At 35.6% G+C, this 24,086-nt stretch overlaps 1 protein-coding gene across 1 annotated transcript; it reads right to left on the minus strand.

The window, feature by feature from the left end:
- Positions 1-245: 245 nt before the first annotated feature.
- Positions 246-22,088, minus strand: LOC127512338 (uncharacterized). The gene is made up of 12 exons (XM_051893140.1): positions 21,881-22,088; positions 15,315-15,701; positions 15,106-15,227; positions 14,538-14,641; positions 14,196-14,326; positions 12,433-12,453; positions 11,975-12,198; positions 5,500-5,673; positions 5,174-5,278; positions 4,031-4,134; positions 3,774-3,897; positions 246-412 (listed from the first exon to the last, which is right to left on the minus strand). Exons 1-12 carry the CDS (start codon positions 21,978-21,980, stop codon positions 392-394), a joined length of 1,617 nt encoding a protein of 538 aa, XP_051749100.1. The 5' UTR covers positions 21,981-22,088; the 3' UTR covers positions 246-391.
- Positions 22,089-24,086: the final 1,998 nt, after the last annotated feature.

Below are 24,086 nucleotides of genomic sequence, written 5' to 3' on the forward strand. Positions count from 1 at the left end.
TGTGTGTGTGTGTGTGTGTGTGTATGTATATATAGATATATCCTTTTCTACAAACCCTGTTCAGATAACTTCCTTAGTTCAGTCTCTATCTCCAGTTTCTTCTGACCCAAAGAGTTCTGTAACTGGCTTTTCTCAGCAGTGAGATCTTTGACTCTGGTCTCCAGTTCTTGTTTCTTCTGACTCAGAGAGCTGCAGTTATTTTTTCGTTGGTCTTTTTCAGTCATTAGATCAGTGTAATTGTGCTGTAAGATGTAAATAGTCTGATTGAACTCTTCAACTGTGTTCTTGTAACTCTTGAACAGAGATTCTCTCTCTGCTGTGATGGAGATGTGCTGCAGTATGATGAAGACCAGCAGAAGAACACAAATGAGCCCAAGACACACTGTCAACATCACCAAACACCTACTTCCTCCTGACAAACAGAGAGAAAACACACAAATATCAATTAACAACAATGCACTCTATAACATCAAATAACCCTTGTAAGTAATCCAGCTTTGTTTTAATGTAACCAGGTGGTATTAGAAAATACCCAATCTAATTTTTTATCATCCTGGGGAAAATCCATGATTTGTGTGAGTGAATGTGATGGTAATCGTTTAATTTGATGTAATAGTCTGTTCATTTCATCCTGTTTATGTAACGTGTGTTTTATGGTTAGGGTTCAAGATGATCAAAGATTGTGTGCAATTGCACGTGAGGGGTGTTACGAGTTCTCGGTAAAAACAGAAGTGTTCAATGAGCATGTTATAATTGATTTTCATATATTGGTATTTCAATTAACATGATGAAAATGCTGACGGTGGGTTTTGTGTAGGGTGCCACTACCGTGTTTGTATAGCTCTAAAGTGTATTGTTTCACCCTAGATGTGTGCCCTAACATTTGTAATTTTAAAAATTCGTAAAAATTGACACTTTATTTTAGTTTGCTGAAATGTTTGTTTTAATATTCCTGTGAAATCCGAGTTTGGAGATTATACGCTGTAATAGTGACCCCGTGTGGTGAATTTGAGTATTACTATCTTTGATGTTAGTTAAGTGATACTGAATGATTACCTGTTATTTGTGAAACTATTCATTTAATATCGTTTAAGATCACAACAAAGAAACTCCAAACAACTGACTGAGTTGAACAAAATAAATTACCAAAATATAAAACGTGATTCAGTGTCTTTTTGTTAACTGGCAACATTAAGATAAATGTTTTTTTTTTTTTTTTTTTTAAAGAGTATTTTGAATTCTTATATTGTAAAATCTATAACATTTCATATAAAATCAGAAATTATTAAAATTGTACGTAAAATTTCCGTCCCCTCAAACATTAGCGACACCATCTTTGCTTAAACAAAACGCTCTGCTTACTTCGATCTTTTTCTTCATCCTGCCGACGAATCTGTGTTGGAGGTCCTGATCTGTTATTAATATTTCTGTACACATAAAAGGTCCCTGATTCCATTATTTGCTCTAACTTACAGTCTTACAGTACAGTATGTGTTCACAGAGGAGGTCTTTAGGATGTGTGTCGTGTTTTTAAACAGTTCTAAACCTACACAGGAAGTGGTTTCATTAGTGCAGATAAATCTAGATTTCCTTCTCATGCTCTCTGTCTGCTCATACTACTGTATGATTGAATATATAATGCATATTCAACCTCATAGTCAAAGCAGTGTGGAGTTTTCTCTGTGATAATGTCAGAAGCTATAGTGTCCAACATGAGGAATGTGTGATCACCCAAACTGACTCAAACACCCTAAAACATGCCTAACTGGACCTGTGTGTTGATGCCAATTAACTGGAATGGGATGATGATTTGCATCGCTGTGGTGCTCGGGGACACACCATCTGCGACACCATTTCTGCTTTAAAGTAATTCAGCTTACTGTGCTTTCGATCTTTTCCTTCATCCTGGCTTAGATTCAATGTTCAAGTTCCAGTTGTGTCCTCAGTTTTTCTGCATTCAACATTTACATAAATGTCCTCTAAATCCATTATCTGCTGTGTCTGACACGGAAAATACGTCTTCACAGATGAGGTGTGGTCCTCAGAATGATAAATAGCAAATATACAATAGTGCTAAACTCTCACAGGAAGATATATTTACTCATGCAGTATAAACACATATGGTAAAATATATGGTGTAACACATTTCTTATATTTTATGATTATTTGCATTTTACATGTTTCATATTTTCAGGTTAGTTAATAAAAGCACACCTGCATGTAGGCCAAACTGGACCGTTGTATTGATGATGCAGGAAAAGATTTAGCAATTAAATCTAATGTTTCTATTTTTCTCTGATCACTTCAGTCTGCTGCTCCCTGCTGGACTGGAGGAAAGCCACAGCTCAATAAAGCAGCAACATAATGAAATTTGAAATAAAAATAAAAATGCTATGAAAATAATGTTAATTGATCATTTTATTCAAAGAGAAAGTTTCATAGACACAGATTATCAGAAATGTTCCATGGTTCCATAAAATAATACAAGCGGAAAAATCAGTTAAAGGGATAGTTCACCCAAAAATGAAAATAACCACATGATTTACTCACCCTCAAGCCATTCTAGGTGTATATGACTATCTTCTTTCAGACAAACACAATCAGAGATATATTTAAAAAATATCCTTAGTCCTCCAAGGTTTATAACGGTTGTGAATGGTAGGCCAAATTCTTAAGACAGAAAAAATGCATCCATCCGTGAAAAAAAGTTATCCATATAACTCAGGAGTGTTAATAAAGGCCTTTTAAAGTGAAGGGATGTGTTTTTGTAAGAAAAATATCCATATTTAAAACTTTATAAATTCAAATAACTAGCTTCCGGCGGACGACCGTACACATACTGCGCACGTCAATTTGGGCGGAAGAGCAACCTTTGACCTGACACGATGACGCAATGACAAACGCAGAGGCGCAGAGGAGAGAGCTAAACAAAACACTGGTCACGAATTAGAAGTTTAAAATGAGAAATTTTAAAGAGAAATGTCAGAGGATTTCGATATAAGAGAAGAGGAGCTTGAGTTTGTTGCCCAGCTGTATTTGTTTGAACCGCGAGAGGCGTCTAAGCTTACGATACTCCTACATCCTGCATCATATGTCGCGTCAGAGGATTACTCATTTGGCGCAAGTCGACTTGCGCATTCTGCGTGCGGTCGTTCGCCGGAAGCTAGTTGTCTGAATATATAAAGTTTTAATTATAAATATTTTTCTTACAAAAACGCATCCCTTCGCTTCAAAAAGGCCTTTATTAACCCTTGGGAGTCGTATGGATTTTTTTTTTTTTTTGTGAATGAATGCATTATTTTTGGCTTCAAAACATGGCCCCCCATTCACAACCATTATAAACCTTGGAGGACTAAGGATATTTTTAAATATTTCTCTGATTTTGTTCGTCTGAAAGAAGATAGTCATATACACCTAGGATGGCTTGAGGGTGAGTAAATCATGGGAAAATTTTATGCAGAAATTAAACTATGAAGCCCAAAAACAATTTTACAATTACTCAGGATGTCTTCAGTTATGTGTTACAGGAGTAAGAAAACAACAGTCTTATATTTTTTCTTCTTAATACTCGATATTGGAAAACACATACAATTTGAAAACAACAACAACAAAAAAAAACATTAAATCATTCATGCTTATTTTAAGAAATTAGTTTTGATTACAGGAACCTTCACTAAATATGCAATAAAAAGAAATTAAGCTTGAAAAAAATAATACAAGTCAAAGCTTTATTAAATATAATGATGAAGGAATAGATGTTAAGTTTCACAAACCCATTTTCTCGTGTCTGTGCATGAAAGATCATTCCAGTTGTTCACGTTGTCTCTTGTAGGCATCAGTTCAACACAGTCCTCGTTTGTACCATGAAAGCTATTCGGCTCACCTGTGAACCAAAACCTGAATAAAATCGGTCAAGTTCAGTTCCGGTACATAACTTAATATATAAATATTCAGAAAGCAAATACAAGACACATTTACAAACAAATGTGTAGAGAACACAGTGGTTTTTTGTGAGTGTTTTGTCACTTACCCTCGATTCAGTGGTGAATTATCCACCCATTTCCAAGTGCCCTCGTTCTCAATGTCAGTCAGACCAATCCACACAGGCTCCGTAATAAATGAAGATATGTGCCTCTGTGTGTAAAATAAATCAATCAATCGATAAATAAAAATAATAATAAGTGTGATTCCTCATTCTATTCTTTAACATAAAATGCAACTCTTGACCATAAATTTAGGTGAAGCAGATTCTGGGTGTCATTGTAGGCTATAAGCCCTTAAGTTTTACAGTCAAACGACTGAACACATGCAAAACACTTTTGTCAGAGGTCTAGTGACCTTGCGTAATTCAGCATGATGCGCTGTTGATTGGCAGGCTGTAAACCTAGGTGACCTATTCATCATTAGTTGAGTTTTTAAGCTCCACCCTTTAGATCTACAGATGAGAAGCTGAACTAGGTCAAGCTCCACCCATATGATCCATTTGGCTCTGCAGTGAGCATCACTTGACTGTTTATAGATCAGGCCAAAGCAGGAGTAGGCAACGTCTGTAACTTAGAGCCATCACCCTGCAGAGTTTAGCTCCAACCCTAATCAAACACACCTGAACAAGCTAATTGATATCTTCAGGATTACTAAGGGGCTGTTATTACGACACCGGTTTTAACTGAAAGCAGAAAACTTTTTATGTTTTGGCCATTCATTTACACGACAACAGCGTTTTGGGTGCCTGAAAACACAAACTTTTGAAAATGGGTTTCAAAATGCAAGGTTTTGAAAACGATGCCTTTACCATCTCCATGTAAACAACAAAGTTCTGAATTTGCAAAAAAGGTGACATCATGCATGTGTATTACATTTTTGCGGGGTGTTTCTTGACCAATTGCCATCGCCAACTACTGGCCTGGCATGCATAATACAGCCTTTTTAGTCGTTTTCGCAGATCCGTGTGAATGGGGATTGTTTTGAAAATGCTCTCATCTGTTTTTAGTCCATCGTTGTCATGTAATCATGCCCTAAGGCTACAGGCAGGTGAGGTTTTTTTTTCAGGGTTGGAGATAAAATCTGCAGGACAGTGGCTCTCCAGGACCCCTGGCCCAAACAGTTTGAACTGGCAAAATCCACTGGACTAAATATTGACTCCTGTTCTGGTTTTGTTTGTCACTGAACTCACCTGCTTCTCTTCAGTGTCGATAATGGCCAGATCACCACCATGATCCCTGCAGTACTGCCTGCTCTCAGACCAGCTCTTCGACACACTGGATGTGGAAAAAAAAAACTGGACCACACAGAAACACACACCTTTTAAAATGGTGTACATGAAAGACAATGAAGAAAGTGCTTAAACACAAAATCATATGTATACTAACATCGTTTAGATGCTTTTTTGTTTAATTCATTACTCAGAGACGTGACTGTGCTTTCTAACTCCAGTTTCTTCTGATTCAAAGAATCAAAACTTCCTTGTAACTGGATTTTCTCAACAGTGAGATCACTGACTCTGGTCTCCAGCTCCAGTTTCTTCTGACTCAAAAAGTCAATGTTTCCCTGTAACTGGCTTTTTTCTGTAGTGAGATTATCAACTCTGTTCTCCAGCTCCAGTTTCTTCTGAATCACAAAGTTGAAGATGTCCTGCAGTTGGTCTTTTTCAATCATTAGATCAGTGTAATTGTCCTGTAAGATGATGATAGTCTGATTGAACTCTTGGACTGTGTTCTTGTAACTCTTTATCAGGTCTCTGTCTGCTTTGATTATAAAGTATTGCACTACTGCCATAGTGCAGGCGACCAGCAGAAGAGCACAAATAATCCCGAGACACACAGTCAGCAACACCAAACATCTCCTTCCTCCTGACAACCAGGGCAAAAACACACAGATACCAAACAGTTTCTCAAACATTATTGCGGCATTATCAACACAATGTCTATTTCAGAATAAAATTTCAGCTTACTGCACATTCGAGGTTTTCTTTCATCCTGTGTTGGAGGTCCAGTTGTGCCCTCAGTATCCCTGTTTCCAGAAGTTATGTTATATCTGCCAGATTTCATAATTTCTGCTCTTACTCACAGTCTTACAATGCACTAGCCTGTGTTCACACTTCACAGATGAGCTGTGGTCTCTACATTGACTTATATTCTACCTGTTAAAATCTACCTGTTTTCAGATATTAAATACACATTGGTGACATCAAAATATTTGCATAGATATTTGCTTCAGTCCAAAATATAGCTGAAAAGGGCACAGGGGAAGATAACATACAACTGATCTTTATCAGAGGTTACCATTCAAAGCCTATCAGCTTTCAGCATTAGTTTGGTATAAGTGCATCATTAAAACAGCTTGTAAACAAGAAGAAACTTTCAAATTTAGCCAAAAAGATTAGTGAAGGATCCGAAAATAAGGATCTGAAAATAAGTATGTAAACAAAAGGAAGTTATGTAAACATGCATGTGAAAGTATTGTTATCATGACTATCTTATCTTCCCTGAGCATGAGAGATTTGCATCTGCTTCATTTGGCTCACCTTTTCAGGAATGCCGTATAGGGGCTTTTTCTTTGATCTACATGTCTTATTATAGATCAGTGGGATTTCCCAATGTGCTTCCATCAACTCACTAAAAATAAATGTATGGCAAGTTCAGAAGATGTCATATTCACTACATTATCATGTGAATGGTGTATAAACACCAACTTAAAAGTTGACTATAAGAACCCAGTCAACAAATGAGATCATACGATGATCACAGTGACATCACACCATTCTCATACTGTGACATTCACCGTGTGAGTAATATGTGAGATCATTGTGAATTCAAAATGTTGAGCAGGATGAGAGGAGGCGGTTCAAATATCGGTCACCAGGGGGATATTCTACTTCCTGTTTCCCAACACTATCACAGTGATGTCACATGGTGAGCTCACAGTATGAGTGCACACCCAAATAACAGATTTTTGTTATAAGAACATTCTCCAAATATACAACTGACTTTTAGCCACAGGCTTAGATGAAATCAACTGAAGATAAAAGAAGACATTAAATCCCTCAAAATCTCAGCAGAGGAGGATTAAACAACTCCACAAACAGCATTACCAGCTTCACTTATTACAGACCAGATTGACTTTATTTCTGTCACACGTCTATAGAAGCTCTTATTGAGAATTAACAGAGGTTTAGATGTTGATGTTTTATTGTTTCATTTGATGTTACCATAATGGTGATCAGTGTTTGCTTTAGTTGGGCTCTTGACTTTTGACGTTTTAACATTACAATTTCTCTGGCTGCTGTAACTGTGTTTGTAAAACACATTTATTATGGCAAGCAAAGCCAGAGGAGAATGAGTCCAGGTGATGCTGTTTTGTTATTGATGATAACAACATAATTATCACTTACATTCAGTATACAGTCATGGTGAAGTGTTGTTAATTATAATAGCCCTGTGATTATACAGTATGAGATCCAACAGTATCATAATCATTTATGAAGGATTTTAAAAGCATGATAAGACACAAACATTTTGAACTGTTTAGACATCAAGAAACAGCTTAAGAATCTCAACAATGGTGACAGTCAAATGCTTTATGCTGCAATGCACGCTGGGTATCTAGTCTTTGTGCAGTGAGTGCACTTTGACCTCACATTGTGACCATATGAGCACACAGTGAGGGCACTGTGACCTAACATTGTGACCACATCATGAGTATCCTGGGAGCTCACTGTGAGATAAAATTGTTGACTGGGTAAGAAACTTTAATTAATGCTGTCATGTAGCAAATCTGCTTCAAAGATACAAATTAAATGAATTGCTAATTACAACATTGAAATAAAAATGTAAAGCCTGTAAAAATACTAGAAATTGTGAAAATATCCTAAATGGGAATCATGGGGAAAAAAAAGTGCACATTTCATTTATCTTTTTATCTAACTTTTATGTCGTTTTTGGTTGCTTGACTGTTTTCTTATAAAGGTCCAGAAATCATGACGTTTTTTGTCAGGTGTCTTTTTTAATTATATGATAGTTATGACAACTTGAGTGAATTTACGTTCAACCAACAAGCAACACAAACAACACAAACTTAATCATTTGTAGCATAAACACAAATTTTTAAATTGATTACTCAAAAAAATTAAGCCGCTCCAACTACCAGAGTTGTAGCCCTGGAACCAATTAATCATATCTATTTAAGTTCAAATCCACAGCTATCATAGCACATACTAACATAACTTGCTTAACATGTTTAAGTAATGAACAAGTAAAATATTACTTGTCACTGGCACAGACATTACTTATAGAGTCAATGTAGTAGAATCTCTTCAGCACAATGGTAACCACAAAAACTTCAACATTACAGAAACTCTTTTAAATGTCAAACATAACATTAAACACTAACAGGTCTTTACTAAAAACAAAGAAATTAACACTTAATTTCAACATTTATTCTCCTTATCTTATATATGCAAAGCAGGCTGGGAACTAGAAATCCACTGCCTAATTTCCAAAGTTATCCAGACAATTTCATTAAGTTACTACAACTTAATTAAAAAAAAAAAAAAAAAAAGAAGCCAATTAACGCAGAAACTTGAGTTTAAATTACAACCGATATTAAGTTGATGTAATGATCAACATTATTGTGTCAACAGAACTCTACAAAATAATGTTTACAACTTAGAAGGTTTAATTAAAACAATACATTAGAATTTTTAACTTGCAACCATGCATTTATTTCAGTTGTAGTAACATGTCCCCTGAATTACTTTTTAGAGTGTGGAACACAAGAACAAGCAGTAATCTCAGACAGTTTAATCCAGATATTTTAATCCAATCCACAAATTTATTGAAGAACCAAATTAGCCAGAGTTCAGTTATCACAATTAGAAGATCTGGCATCTGTCAAATCATCTCAGATGTATTAAAGGGGTCATGAATTGAGAAATCAAAATTTCCTTGAGCTTTTGACATATAACAGGCCATCATACTACAAGAATATCCTGTAAATTTTAGAACTGAAAACTTCCTTGATAGCCCAAAAACAGCTTTTATTGAAACCAAGCCCAGATTACAGCTGGTTGTTTAATATGTCTATTTATTACATCACAGAGAGGTGAAAGACCTCCTCTTCAGAAGAAGATTAACGCTTACTTCTACATCGTTACCTCTGTAGCCCCGCCCACTGATTTACGCATGACAAGTAGTAGGTAAATAACAGATGTGATGCTAACACTGGATCGAGCAACTCAGCAATAAACATGCCTTTGAAGAGTGCAAAATGTTGTGCAGTGCCAGGTTGTGGAAAAACACAGTAGCTGCATTGGATTTGCAGAGAGCCTGAAATTAAAAAGCGGTGTTGTGCCTTCTATATTGGATCTAACAGGAACGACGCAACACACTTATGTGAGTAAAAAAAGTTTATAAAAGTTTATAAAAACAAATAAATAAATAAAAAATTAAAGAGTATGTTCTTTTATAATGATAAACATCTCTTAAATATGGAACATTTCATATAAAATCAGAAAAAATGACACATTTCTTCCCAGAAAACAATGATTGAAATGTTATGTAACATTTCCCATCTCCTCAAACACCATCTTCAAACGAAACTTTCTGCTTACTTTGCTTTCGATCTTCTCCTTCATCCTGTTGGCGAATCTGTGTTCGAGGTCCTGATCTGTTATTAAAGGGTTAGTTCACCCAAAAATGAAAATTATGTCATTAATTACTCACCTGCATGTCGTTCCACACCCGTAAGACCTTCGTTAATCTTCGGAACACAAATTAAGATATTTTTGTTGAAATCCGATGGCTCAGTGAGGCCTCCATAGCCAGCAATGACTTTTCCTCTCTCAAGATCCATTAATGTACTAAAAACATATTTAAATCAGTTCATGTGAGTACAGTGGTTCAATATTAATATTATAAAGCGACGAGAATATTTTTGGTGCACCAAAAAACCCAAAATAACGACTTATATAGTGATGGCCGATTTCAAAACACTGCTTCAGGAAGCTTCGGAGTGTTATGAATCAGCGCATCGAATCATGATTCGGATCGCGTGTCAAACTGCCAAACTGCTGAAATCATGTGACTTTGGCGCTCAGAACCACTGATTCGACATGCTGATTCATAACGCTCCGAAGCTTCATGAAGCAGTGTTTTGAAATCGGCCATCACTATATAAGTCGTTATTTTGTTTTTTTTTTGGCGCACCAAAAATATTCTCGTTGCTTTATAATATTAATATTGAACCACTGTACTCACATGAACTGATTTAAATATGTTTTTAGTACATTAATGGATCTTGAGAGAGGAAATGTCATTGCTGGCTATGGAGGCCTCACTGAGCCATCGGACTTCAACAAAAATATCTTAATTTGTGTTCCGAAGATTAACAAAGGTCTTATGGGTATGGAACGACATGAGGGTGAGTAATAAATGACATTATTTTCATTTTTGGGTGAACTAACCCTTTAATATTTCTGCACACATAATAGGTTCCTGGTTCCATTATTTGCTCTAACTTAGTCTTACAGTACAGTATGTGTTCACAGAGGAGGTCTTAAGGGTGTGTGCCGTGTTTTTAAACAGTGCTAAACCTACACAGGAAGTGGTTTCATTAGTTCAGACACAGATAAATCTAGATTTCATTCCCACATTAAAGCTCTCTGCAGACTCACAATATAACTGCATGATTATTACACATTAATGTAGCCAGTGCAGATTTTATTTTTCTCCAAATTCTTTTGAAGATATTTCCATGATTATGTTTGCAGCTACAAAAGTCAACAAAAGGAATCTGTGGCCAGTCAAAAATACTCAAACACCCTAAAACAGGCCTAACTGGAGCTTTGTATTACCTGACAATTACCTGGAAGGGGGCATCACTGTGACACTCAGGGACAGAGAGAAAAATAGAAGAAAACAGAAACTGGAATGATGCCTTCATTGTAAAACCTAACAGTGAAATTAATTAAATAAACTTCCACGGCTCTCGGCCCGCTCCACTTTTCACAAAAATGTAAAGCTCTACTAACTTAAGTTAGTTTTTGCTTAGTCTTATGTAACTTAATTACTTTGAGTTTGATGAACTTAAACCATTTAAGCAGCTATATAGTTGTTAAGGACTTAGTTAGATTTGTTACCCAAATTCAAATTGAATGAGCTGGAATAAACTTAAAATATTTGAGTTGAATTTACTCTAATGATTGACTAACCCGACACTAAAATATAAGTGAATTTAACTTAATGTATATGAGTTTACAGTACTCATACTTATTGGTTTTAAAACTTAAAAAAAAAAATGGTTTGAGTTACAGTAACTTATTAGGTTTTACAGTGTACTAAACTTGAGTGGGTAACAATTTAAGATACTTATAGGCAATATGTAGGTTTTAGCAATTTGTTCACTAAGATCGAATAAATAAATTAACACCCCTTTAACTCTGAGTTTAGATCTGAAAGATAGAAGCTTTGAAAAGTGCAGAAAAGATAGAATAAAGAGTTTTTTTTTTTTTTTTTCCTTTCTACAGAACTAGAAATGTCTTTGGTTGTGGTGCTTGTGTTTGTGAAATAGCTGAGTCTTTTGCTAAAGGTTGTGATGGTCTAATTTTTTAATAAGAATAAAGCAGTAAAACAAATAAATACACATGCAGTGATTTTTAGCATTACCCTTGTTTCAGAGGTTCATTCATGAACAGACACTCACACAAACTCACCTGCTTCACTTCAGTGTTGATAATGACCAGATCAGCTCCTCGATCCCTGCAGTACTTCCTGCTCTCAGACCAGCTCTTCGACTCATTGACTCATTGGATATGGAAAAAAACCCTGGACCACACAGAGTTTTGTACATAAACACTTTAAAAAAAATTGCATTTTTAAAAAATGTGGTACTTACACAAAATAAAGATTTATACTAACTACGTTTAGATGCTGCTTTCAGTTCCTCACTCAAAGACGTGACTCTGGTCTCTAACTCTAACTCTGGTCTTATTCTTCTGTTGGTCTTTTTCAGTCATTAGATCAGTGTAATTGTCCTGTAAGATGTTGATAGACTGATTGAACTCTTCAGCTGTGTTCTTGTAACTCTTGAACAGAGATTCTCTCTCTGCTGTGATGGAGATGTACTGCAGTATGATGGAGACCAGCAGAAGAGCACAAATGAGCCCGAGACACACTGTCAACATCACCAAACACCTACTTCCTCCTGACAAACAGAGAGAAAACACACAAATATCAGTTAACCATTCACGCCATATTATTAGATATAACATTTGAAATTTCGTCTAACTGGACATTTGTATTCATGACAGTTAACTGGAAGGGAATGAATAGTGTTTTTTAATTGCACTGCTGTGGTGCTCATGACAGAGAGGATGATGATCACAAGAACTGATACACTGAATTGATGCCTTCATGTTTACATCTATTAAACACATACTGTAGATAAGAAAGCAATAACCTGCAAGAGAGGGATCCATTTGGATTAATTAATGTAAACACGGTCAGTTTTGTCCTAAGTGAATGTAACCAGTCACTGAAAAGTCTGGTGTGATTTTAACATCGTCAAATTTAGTTGTAAAAAATCCCCTCATCATTAAAGGGTTAGTTCACCCAAAAATGAAAATAATGTCATTTATTACTCACCCTCATGTCGTTCTACACTCGTAAGACCTTCATTAATCTTCAGAACACAAATTAAGATATTTTTGTTGAAATCCGATGGCTCAGTGAGGCCTCCATAGCCAGCAATGACATTTCCTATCTCAAGATCCATTAATGTACTAAAAACATATTTAAGTGAGTACAGTGGTTCAATATTAATATTATAAAGCGACGAGAATATTTTTGGAGCGCCAAAAAAAAACAAAATAAGGACTTATATAGTGATGGCCGATTTCAAACTTATATCAAACTACAACAAAAAAATTTAACACCCCAAAAAATTTGCCAATAAAAGAACCAACAAATTACTGGCAATTCCTTTACTGCTCATAACACTTTCAAATTACAAGACACTAATTAATTTAACCAGGAAGTCTGTGCCAACTCAACTCCATAACATTTACCATTTCTTCTTTGGCATCTGTAAACACATCTACTATTAAACCCATTTATTGCCTACGAAAATATTTGAACTTTAAATATTGCTAATGCAAGACAAAAATGTATCACAACAGAACAAAACAACATGAATTATTCTCTTTATAGTCTACGTAAACTAGAAATCTCCCACCATCTTGGTTTCAAAGGAACAGCCTGTGTCACATGCTCATAAATGGTAAATGTATTTCTTTGAAGTGAGCATGTACCCTTCGTGGTTATGTTGCTCACTTTCACTTTCATTTGGAACCACCATTATTCAAGTGGCGTCGCCGTCCCACGGGGAGCCTATTAAAGGTGCGCAGATGCCATTTGGAATTCACCATTAGTTTGTAATCGATCACGCAATTCTCTGAAAACTGTAAACTACAGTTATTGTTTAAAAATAGAACTATATTATTGTCAAAGACACTTTCTTAAGTGTAAGTAGAAGTGCTTGAACTTTAAACTTTAAACAACAAAATGTTGGATCTGATGTTTCTCTTCCTCTCTGATGATCACTTCAGTAGAATAAATGGCTCTTTGCTGCACTCCGCTGGACTGGAGGAAATCTCTCGCCATAATCATGCATCAAGTACAACGAAGTAGATGTAAGAATGAAATATGAAATAAAAAAGAGCTTTGGTAATAATGGTTATTGACCATTTTATTGTATTTAAAGAGAAAGCAATTCAACTCAAAAGTTTCAAAGACAGTCAGTATCAGCACAATAGGATGAATTATTGCATTCTGGGACACTTTAGACTTCTGTAATTTACTGGCTCATTATAACAGCTAGAAGAAGGTCATATTGACATAGAGCTGCTTATGATGGAGCAAGACATGAACACATCAGAGGTTTGGTGTCCCAGATTACCCAATTCACCCCGCTTATAAGTTTATTAAAGCAATACATTTTTTTGACAGTTTTACATTTTTCTTTTATGAATTTCAATTTGTGATTTTGTATGTTAAATAAAATTGTAAAATTAAATTGTTGCCAGTTTAAATAAAATTAAGAGATAGGAACCTCAATCAGAAATTGTATGATCACAATAAGATTGATTCCATAAAATAATACAGTTAACAACAAAACAATACGGGATTAACCCTATTTCTCACAAATCCCTTTTCTCTTTTCAGAGCATGGGAGATCATTCCAGTTATTGATGGTGTTTAAAGGCATCAGTTCGACACAGTCCTCATCTCCACCTGCATTATTTGGCTCACCTCCATACCAAAACCTGAATAACCTGTGGCAAGAGTAAACAGTACAGAGCAAGAGCAAAAGTGACAGTGCCAAAACTTAATGGAGAGAAGAGTTTTTTTTTTTTTTTTTTTGCTAAAAATCTTTGGTTGTGGTGTTTGTGGATGAGTTGTTTCTTTAGCTATTTTTAGAGGTTGTGATGGTGTCATGCTTAAAATACATTTGCACTGGTGTTCTGTGAGTGTTTTGTCACTTACCCTTGTTTCAGTGTTGAATTATCCACCCATGTCATGTTGCCCTCGTTCTCAATGTCAGACAAACCAATCCACACTCTCTCCTTGATGAATGAAGATATGGACCTCTATGTGAATAAAAACAGGAATAAGAGTACATTTATACTCCAACGATGTACTAAAAATGAAAAAGTTTTTCCTTTGCGTTTTTCGCATGCAGGCAACAACATTGTCAAAACGATTCCTGTTAATATTGATCCACAAAAACAACTAAAATCACAATATTCTGCTGCCAGGCCAGTAGTTGGCGGTCACTTTGTAAAGAAACACTATGTGCCTTACTGAACATGTAATGCGCATAACATCACCATTTTCATAAATTCACGTTTTTATAGTTTACTCGAAGACGATTTTTCAAAAACTTGCACTTTGAAACCCGTTTTCAAAATTTAGCATTTTCAGGCCCCCCAAAATAAATAAACACCCAAAACAAATAAAAAGTTTCCCCTTTTTAGTTGAAAATGGTGTGTTGTGTAAAACCCTCCTAAGTGTGATTCCTCTCATTCCTTAGCAGACACTCACACAAACTCACCTGCTTCTCTTCAGTGTTGATAATGACCAGATCAGCTCCTCGATCCCTGCAGTACTGCCTGCTCTCAGACCAGCTCTTCGACTCATTGGATTTGAACAAACAAACAGGACCACACAGATTTCCTGACAGAAACTTCATTTTTTAAAAATGGATAAAGATAACGAAAATTATGAGAAAAGAATCTACTTAAAAAACAGATTTGTACTCACCTTTAGATTTTTCCTTCTCTAGCTCTTCACTTAAAGACGTGGTTTTAGTTTCTAATTCCAGCTTCTTCTGACCCAAAGAATCAACGCTTTTCTGTAACTGGCTTTTCTCAGCAGTAAGATTACTGACTCTGGTCTCCAGCTCCAATTTCTTCTGACTCAAAGAGTTGAAGTTGTTCTTCAGTTGGTCTTTTTCAGTCATTAGATCAGTGTAATTGTGCTGTAATCTGTTGATGGTCTGATTTAACTCTTCAACTGTGTTCTTGTAACTCTTGAACAGAGATTCTCTCTCTGCTGTGATGGAGATGTGCTGCAGTATGATGGAGACCAGCAGAAGAACACAAATGAGCCCGAGACACACTGTCATCAACACCAAACACCTACTTCCTCCTGACATACAGAGAGAAAACACACAAATATCAGTTAACAACCATTCACGCCATATTATAAGATATAACACTTCAAATAAACTTTTGTAAGTAATACAGCATTGTTTTTAGATAAATTATTTTTAAAGAGCATTGCCAAAAAATAAATAAATAAATTAAAGAGTATGTTCTTTTATAATGACAAACATAGCTAAAATATGGAACATTTAATATAAAATCAGAAACTATGACACATTTTTTCCCAGAACACGATTGAAACGTTTACGTAACTTTTCCCATCCCCGCAAACATTAGCGACACCATCTTCAAACGAAACTTTCTGCTTACTTTGCTTTCGATTTTTTCCTTCATCCTGGAGGTGAATCTGTGTTCGAGTTCCTGATCTGTTATAATTATTTCTGCACACGTAAAAGGTCCCTGATTCCATTATTTGCTCTAACTTAGTCTTACAGTACAGTAAGTGTTCACAGAGGAGGTCTTAAGGGTGTGTGCCGTGTTTTTAAACAGTGCTAAACCTACACAGGAAGTGGTTTCATTAGTTCAGACACAGATAAATTTAGATTTCATTTTCATTCTAAAACTCTCTTTAGACTCATACTACTCTATGACTGTATATATGTTACATATTCATACACAACTCATATAATAAAGTGGAGTTTTCCTTATGATCAAGTTAGCAGCTACAATGGCTAACAAGAGGAATCTGTGATCGCCCAAACTGACTCAAACACCCTAAAACAGGCCTAACTTGACCTGTGTGTTGATGGCAATAAACTGGAAGGGGATGATGATTTGCATCGCTGTGGTGCTGAGGGACAAAGAGGATGATGGTAGGAAATAGAGATTGTGGGATGATCACTTCCTGTTTGCAGTTAAACAAGTGGATGATAACAGGATATTCAAGTTCAAGTTTATTTATAAAGCGCATTTAAAATAACAAACGTTGAACCAAAGTGCTGTACAATTAGGAAAATAAAAGAAACAGGAAAAAAACTGAATTTGTTAAAAATGAACAGAGTAAGATAGCAACAGAAGAAAAGAACTTAAAATAAACAAACACAATTACAAATTAGACTCATTCAACCAAAACCCATTTACATCTCAAACAATACCATGGGCTAAGGAGAAAAGATGTGTCTTCAACCTAGATTTGAATGTGGACAATGTGGTAGCCCAGATGATAAAAATTGTTAGTGGTTGTGAGATAAAGCCTCAGGAAGCATTGAAGCTTTTCAGCCAAGTGCTTCAAAAAAAGGGTTCATTTCTCAAGGCCTAATTTTCCTCACAATACCACCTGGTGGTCAAAGAGTGTAAAACAAGCAGCTACATGACAGATGACCTGATGTGATCTGATACACTGTATTTTGCACCAATTAAGGCTTAGAAATAATGGTGAAGAAAAAAAATCAATTTCCACATAGACTATTCTATTTATGAATGAATATAATGTGTATTTTCTGGTGATATATAATGATTGTATAACATAACTGTGTAATAAACATATTAGCTTGAAATAAATGGGACTATCAAATGTGTGTAAATCAATTATTTGGTCATAATAGGCAAAACTCACCTATATCACAACCACATATTTTGAGGGGATCCGTGGGTTTATACTGCATATTTGTCAGGCGGAAGCGAGGCTTCGGACGTCATTGGTCTGAAGTGATACAAGTCTTGATATGCGCTTCACTGAAAGCTTCTGGGATTTCTCAACACACACTCCGAAGCCTCAGCACTGACCATAACATCATTAAATATTATATTGCCTGATCATCTTTGTTTCTGGTTTTCTTTGCAACAAATTGTGCTTTGGTAAACATTGTTACAAAGACCACAAACTCACATAAAAAGCTCAAACGGCCCAAGTAGTTGAACACTGATCACCACAATGATGACCATTTTCAATAAGACGTCAACATCTAAACCTCTGTTAATTCCAAATAAGAACTTCTGTAGACGTGTGACAGAAATAAAGTCAGTCTGGTTTGTAATAAGTGAAGCTGGTAATGCTGTTTGTGGAGTTGTTTAATCAGATCTTCAGAGATTTAATGTCTTTTATCTTCAGTTCATCTAAGGCTGTGGCTGAAGAAAGTTGTAGTTTGTGTCCTTATTTCTCTTTCTTTCAGTGCTTGTTCACAGCAGGTGTTTGAATGATTGAAAGAATGTTTCAGGAACATCACACTAACCTTTAAATAACATTCTACTAACATTAAGGAAACTGGACATTTTCATGTTCTTGGAATGTTACAAATCAATATTCCTAAAATGTTGAATTTTAAATCAAAATTAAGTTGAAAGAACATTTGAGGAACATTATACCTTATAAAAACGTCCCTCTAACGTCAAGAAAACTGGATGTTTTTAATGTTCTCAGAACAACACTGAATATTAAGAGAATGTTCTTATAACAAAATTCTGTTAGCTGGGTATATACGATCTGCCACACCTCTTCAGGTTTTTAAATACTTACTTAAGACGTATCTTTTTAAAATGGCTCATGGGCTTGAGTAATTTGGAAATAATGGTAATATTTTGGTAATAATTTTCTAATAGCTGTGTTTGAGTCCCTCAGTTGACTTCAGTGTGAAAAGATGGATCTCAAATTCATACAGTCACTGCTGTAAAGAGTTCAAATATGCAAAAAAATCCTTATAAACTGAAGAATCTGCAGGACCTGGAGGATTTTATCTGAAGAACATTGGGCAGTTTAACTGTTCAGGACAAACAAGGGACTCATGAACAACCATCACAAAACAAAAAAACAGTCGTAGATCATCCATTGACACACAGTATTAAGAATCAATGGTTCCCAAACTTTTGAACGGGGTCATTTTAATAAATTCAGCTATTTTTTCTCTTGTGGACTATATGTAAACATCTTTTATGTAAAATATCTTACTCAGAACAGTACTAAAAAAATAACATGCACTTTGTATGATCTCTCTTATTTTGTTAAAATGATTCACATTTTCTGCAAGTGGTTCCCATACTTTTTCGTTCAACTGTATAATTAATTATTCATATTTCTTTTGAATTAATTTGATACACCATTAAGCTTGAGGAAGTTTTCAGACAACCACAATTTTACTTCTTCTAGGCAGAAGATGAGATTATTTATGTAGCTACCATCGTTGGATTTGACAGGGAGATGAAGTTGTGTATCGCCCACATAACAGTGATAAGAGACACCATACTTCTGAAAAAGTCACTGTTCTGCTATTTTCTCTGTGATGTGTGATGGTCTCAATCAATCAAATAAACTCAGAAGATCCTACATTTTTCCCAGAACAGTTGTCAGGAGTGAAAACTTCTCTGTCACTGGCATTTTACAAAAGTTAAAATTATTCAATCTGCCCTCTAAACTCTGTTTTCTGTAGACTGAAAGAGCAGAAGCTGGTCTGCACCTGATATTTTTACCAATTAGATCACTATAACTGGCCTGCACTCAGCTTTAAAAGCCAACAAGAGGAATCTGTGATCCCTCAAATGGACTCACACACCCTTAAACAGGCCAAACTGGACCTTTGTATTGATGATGCAGGAAACAGCAGCAAGTGCCCTGAATCTGATGTTTCTGTTCCTCAGTAGGATAAACCTGCTCTCTGCTGCACCCTGCTGGACTGGAGGAAATCTATCCAAAGTGCAATAAATAGATACAGGAGAATGAAATATGAAATAAAAAACAAAAAAGCTGAGATAAGTCAAATTACCATTTTATTAAAAGAGAAAGCAATTCAACTCAAAAGCAGGTTTAAAATACTCTGAATAACAGCCTATGAGAAACAGGATATTGTGAGTTATTGTACATCAGATGGCAGTGATTTAAAGACAGAAACATCCATCAGAAATTATGCATTTGCAGTTAAAATGAGTAAATAAAACAATAAATGCAAAACAAGACTTGATAAAACCTATTTCTATGACAGCTCTCGGAAGATTGTTAGCATGGTAATGGATATGACAATGTTAATGTATTTGGTCTAGGCGTAATAGATCTGCTACACTGCTGCTGATTATTGCTGCTGCTGTAGATTATTGCTGCTGCTGCTGCAAAGCAAGTACAGGAACTTGCTACTGCCAATACATACGCCGATATGCTGCTGTGAGTAACCCATAGCAGATCTATACAGGTGGAGCTGGGGAAACTGCTACAGAGCTGCAAACTGCTACAGTGAATGTAACCAGCCATTTAAATGTGTGAGCAACAAGCTCACTGGCTGCAGATGTGACATGGACCAATCAGCTTGTGCCAAGTAGTTAATGTTGTAATTATCATCAGCTTGCGTTTAGACCCATCAGCCTGCGCCATCTGGAGTTTCATGACTGAACTATGTATTTCTCACAAATCCCCTTTCTCTTCACAGAGCATGGCAGATCATTCCAGTTGTTCAGGACGGGATTTTCAGGCATCAGTTCAATACAGTCCTCACTTCCACCTTCGTCATTTGGTTCACCGCTGAGCCAAAACCTGAATAATATGTATCAAATTTTACTAGGACCCCATATTCATATTGTAACAGCCCCAAAGTTTTATTCAGCAACTAAGCAATAAGAATAATTATTATTATTAACATTTATTATTTAGGCAGAAAGGAATTCAGAAATGAAAAGCATAAGACCAGCTTTTTCAGGATTAATTTCAATAAAGTCCTCATTTCCTGCATTATTCAGCTCACCTGTGAACCAAAACCTGAAAAAACATGTTTTTAGATTTTTTTTTTTTTTTAGATTTTTAGTTTGTACCAGATTTCCATATATAAATATAATGACTCGGATCAGATTGGATGCACAAAAAATGGGACATCCCTTATATATAATAAAGGAGCCAACAATATTCACGACACCACAATGGCAGATTAGTTCAATGCAGAAGTTAAAGTGCAGAAAATAAAGGAGAGAAGTGTTTATCAATAGCATTTATTTTTTTATGGAAAGTATTTTTCATTGAGGTTGTTGTTATGATTGTGTTTGTTGAACAGCTGTGTTTGATTTATGAAGGTTGTTATGATCTAATTTTTAACTGAGAATAAAAAGGAATTTATAAATGCATCTGCAGTGATTTTCTGTGAGTGTTTTATCACTTACCCTTGTTTCAGTGGTGAATTATCCACCCATTTCATGTTGCCCTCGTTCTCAATGTCAGTCAAACCAATCCACACTCTCTCCTTAAAGAATGATGTTAGGTGCCTCTGTGTGTGAATAAAAACAGGAATAAGTGTGATTCTCTCATTCATGAACAGACACTCACACAAACTCACCTGTTTCTCTTCAGTGTTGATAATGACCAGATCAGCTCCTCGATCCCTGCAGTACTGCCTGCTCTCAGACCAGCTCTTCAACTCACTGGATATGAAAAAAACCCCTGGACCACAAATTTTCAGACATAAACACTTTTCAAAACTGTATACATACAGTAAAGATAAAGAAAACTAGGAAAAAAGAAACTACTTACACAAAACAGATTCATGCTTACCTTGTTTAGACACTTCTCTGTTCAGTTCATCACTCAAAGACATGGTTTTATATTCTAACTCCAGTTTCTTCTGACTTAAAGATTCAACGGTTCCCTGTAACTGGCTTTTATCAGCAGTGAGATTTTTAACTCTGGTCTCCAGCTCCAGTTTCTTCTGACTCAAAGAGTTGAAACTGTTCTTCAGTTGGTCTTTTTCAGTCATTAGATCAGTGTAATTGTGCTGTAATCTGTTGATGGTCTGATTGAACTCTTCAGCTGTGTTCTTGTAACTCTTGAACAGAGATTCTCTCTCTGCTGTGATGGAGATGTGCTGCAGTATGATGAAGACCAGCAGAAGAACACAAATGATCCCGAGACACACTGTCATCAACACCAAACACCTACTTCCTCCTGACATACAGAGAGAAAACACACAAATATCAATTAATAACCATTCACATATTATTCACCCTTTAATCAACCTTTCTAAGTATTTGTCTTTAGATAAATAATTTCATAATGATAAATATCTGTAATTGGTGGTAAAATATGCAAACAAGAACATATGCTTATAAATTAAATAGAAAATTAATACATTTAATATAAGCGCAGAAACACTGACACATTGAAGCAATGACTGAATTTTATGTAACAGTTTTCAGTTTTTCAAACATTATTGCGCAATTACCAACTCTGTCTCAACTTTAGAATAAATTTCTGCTTACTGCACACTCGAGCTTTTCCTTCATCCTGGCAGAGACTCTGTGTTTGAGGTTCAGTTGTGCCTCCAGTAACTGTGTTTAAAGTATACCTGCCTGATTTCATTATTTGTTTTGCAGTCTTGCAATACAGTAGCCTATGTATTCACAAATGAGCTGTGATCTGTGCTGGGTTTCCTGCTAAGACAGAACTGGAAATCAAACATTGTGCTATAAAACAATAAAACGCACTAATCTGGAGAATAAGGACCGCCTTGTCCAGACTTCTCTCCTCGCCCATCTATGATGAGGGAGATCCTTTCCCCCTGACTCAAGTCACTGAAAGCTCACTAACAATGTTGATATAAAACATTTGATGTATCTTGTGAATCTATTGTTTTTTCCTGTTCATGTTTGGTATCATTTAATTGTCTCAGTGTGATTGGTAAAATGGTCTCAATTTCACCAGATATTCACCACATATTACGTGAAAGCTTTAAAAAAAATTGGGAGAATTCTGTTCTCCTTTTTGGGTGATCCTTCAAGATATCTGATAATCATTGCTCCTCTCCCCCGAAACCAGGTTCAACCCTTTGGGGCATGAGAGTTGGTCCAAGAAATCCAAAAAATATTTGTGTAATATATATTTACAACTCTTTTGTTCTGGTCTGGGTATTTAATGGAAACTGGCAGAACAGTCTTTGGGCTCAGACTTTCTGGCTCAGCTGGGACTCAAACCAGAGACCTTCTTGCTGTGAGGAGACGGTGTTTCCCACTGAGACACTTGAGCTGCTCTTAGACACAAATATAATATACACATAGAATAATTATTAAAAAAAAAAAAAGTGTGATTTACAGATTCTAAGTTGTCTAAAGGTGTGAACGCGTGTTTTACTGTCTATGGAGGGATCTGTGGCTGAGTTTTTTTGTTGTTGTTTTTTTTAACCTTGTGTGGAGGTTTCATGAACATCTGTATCAGACGTTCAGAAGATGTCAAGAAAAAACATTCTAAAAACTTTCATTCTGGCTCCTCAGTGGACGTCTTTTCAACATGGACACAACTTTGCTTAGAAGGTATCATGCATTTAAAAGTGAAATGCCCAGCAAACAACACTTGTTCACACAAATAATACTTCATAAGAGTACATACTGCAGTGATGCTGAGGCTCGTACTGTTACATCACTGATAAACATTTGGACTCATATTTGGTAATATACATGATATTATGTCCTATATTTGTTACCGTGATTGTGCTTTTTTTATAAGGCAAAATCAGCCGTTGCACCATTTTTTACACCGTATCTACTCTGTGTGAGGTTATATGCCCCGGATGCATCAAAGCAAGTGTGCAAATCATTTACAAACCACTTTAATGCTGTCTTTTGTCTGTTATTAAAACAGACATGTTGATCAGCTGTATGAATTCAGAAATGTTTTCTGAAAACACCTGCAATTGCTGATAAAGAAGCAACTCAACAAAAGTCAAGGGTCAAGAGCTCATGAGAACCCCATGATGGTGACCTCAAACAAAACATTTTCAATAAGACATCAACATCTAAACATCTGTTAATTCTCAATAAGAACTTCTGTAGACGTGTGACAGAAATAAAGTCAGTCTGGTTAGTAATAAGTGAAGCTGGTAATGCTGTTTGTGGAGTTGTTTAATCAGATCTTCAGGGATTTAATGTCTTTTATTTTCAGTTCATCTAAGGCTGTGGCTGAAGAAAGTTGTAGTTTGTGTTCTTATTTCTCTTTCTTTCAGTGCTTGTTCACAGCAGGTGTGAACAAGCACATTCTACTAACATTAAGGAAACTGAACATTTTTATGTTCCTAGAATGTTGAATTTTAGATCAAAATTAAGTTGAAAGAACATTTGAGGAACATTATACCTTATAAAAACGTTCCTCTAACGTCAAGAAAACTGGATGTTTTTTACGTTCCCAGAACCAACACTGAATATTTAGAGAATGTTCTTATAACAGAATTCTGTTAGCTGGGGTTGTGTTTGTGACATAAAACACATTTGTAAAAAAAAAAAAAAATATATATATATACAGTGGGTACGGAAAGTATTCAGACACCCTTAAATTTTCCACTCTTTGTTATATTGCATATATAATATTGTTATATATTATATTGTTATATTTGCTAAAATCATTTAAGTTCATTTTTTTCCTCATTAATGTACACACAGCACCCCATATTGAATTGTTGAACTTTTTGCAGATTTA

The sequence above is a fragment of the Ctenopharyngodon idella genome, chromosome 1, assembly GCF_019924925.1.
Source record: "Ctenopharyngodon idella isolate HZGC_01 chromosome 1, HZGC01, whole genome shotgun sequence".
NCBI classification, from domain to species: Eukaryota; Metazoa; Chordata; class Actinopteri; order Cypriniformes; family Xenocyprididae; genus Ctenopharyngodon; species Ctenopharyngodon idella.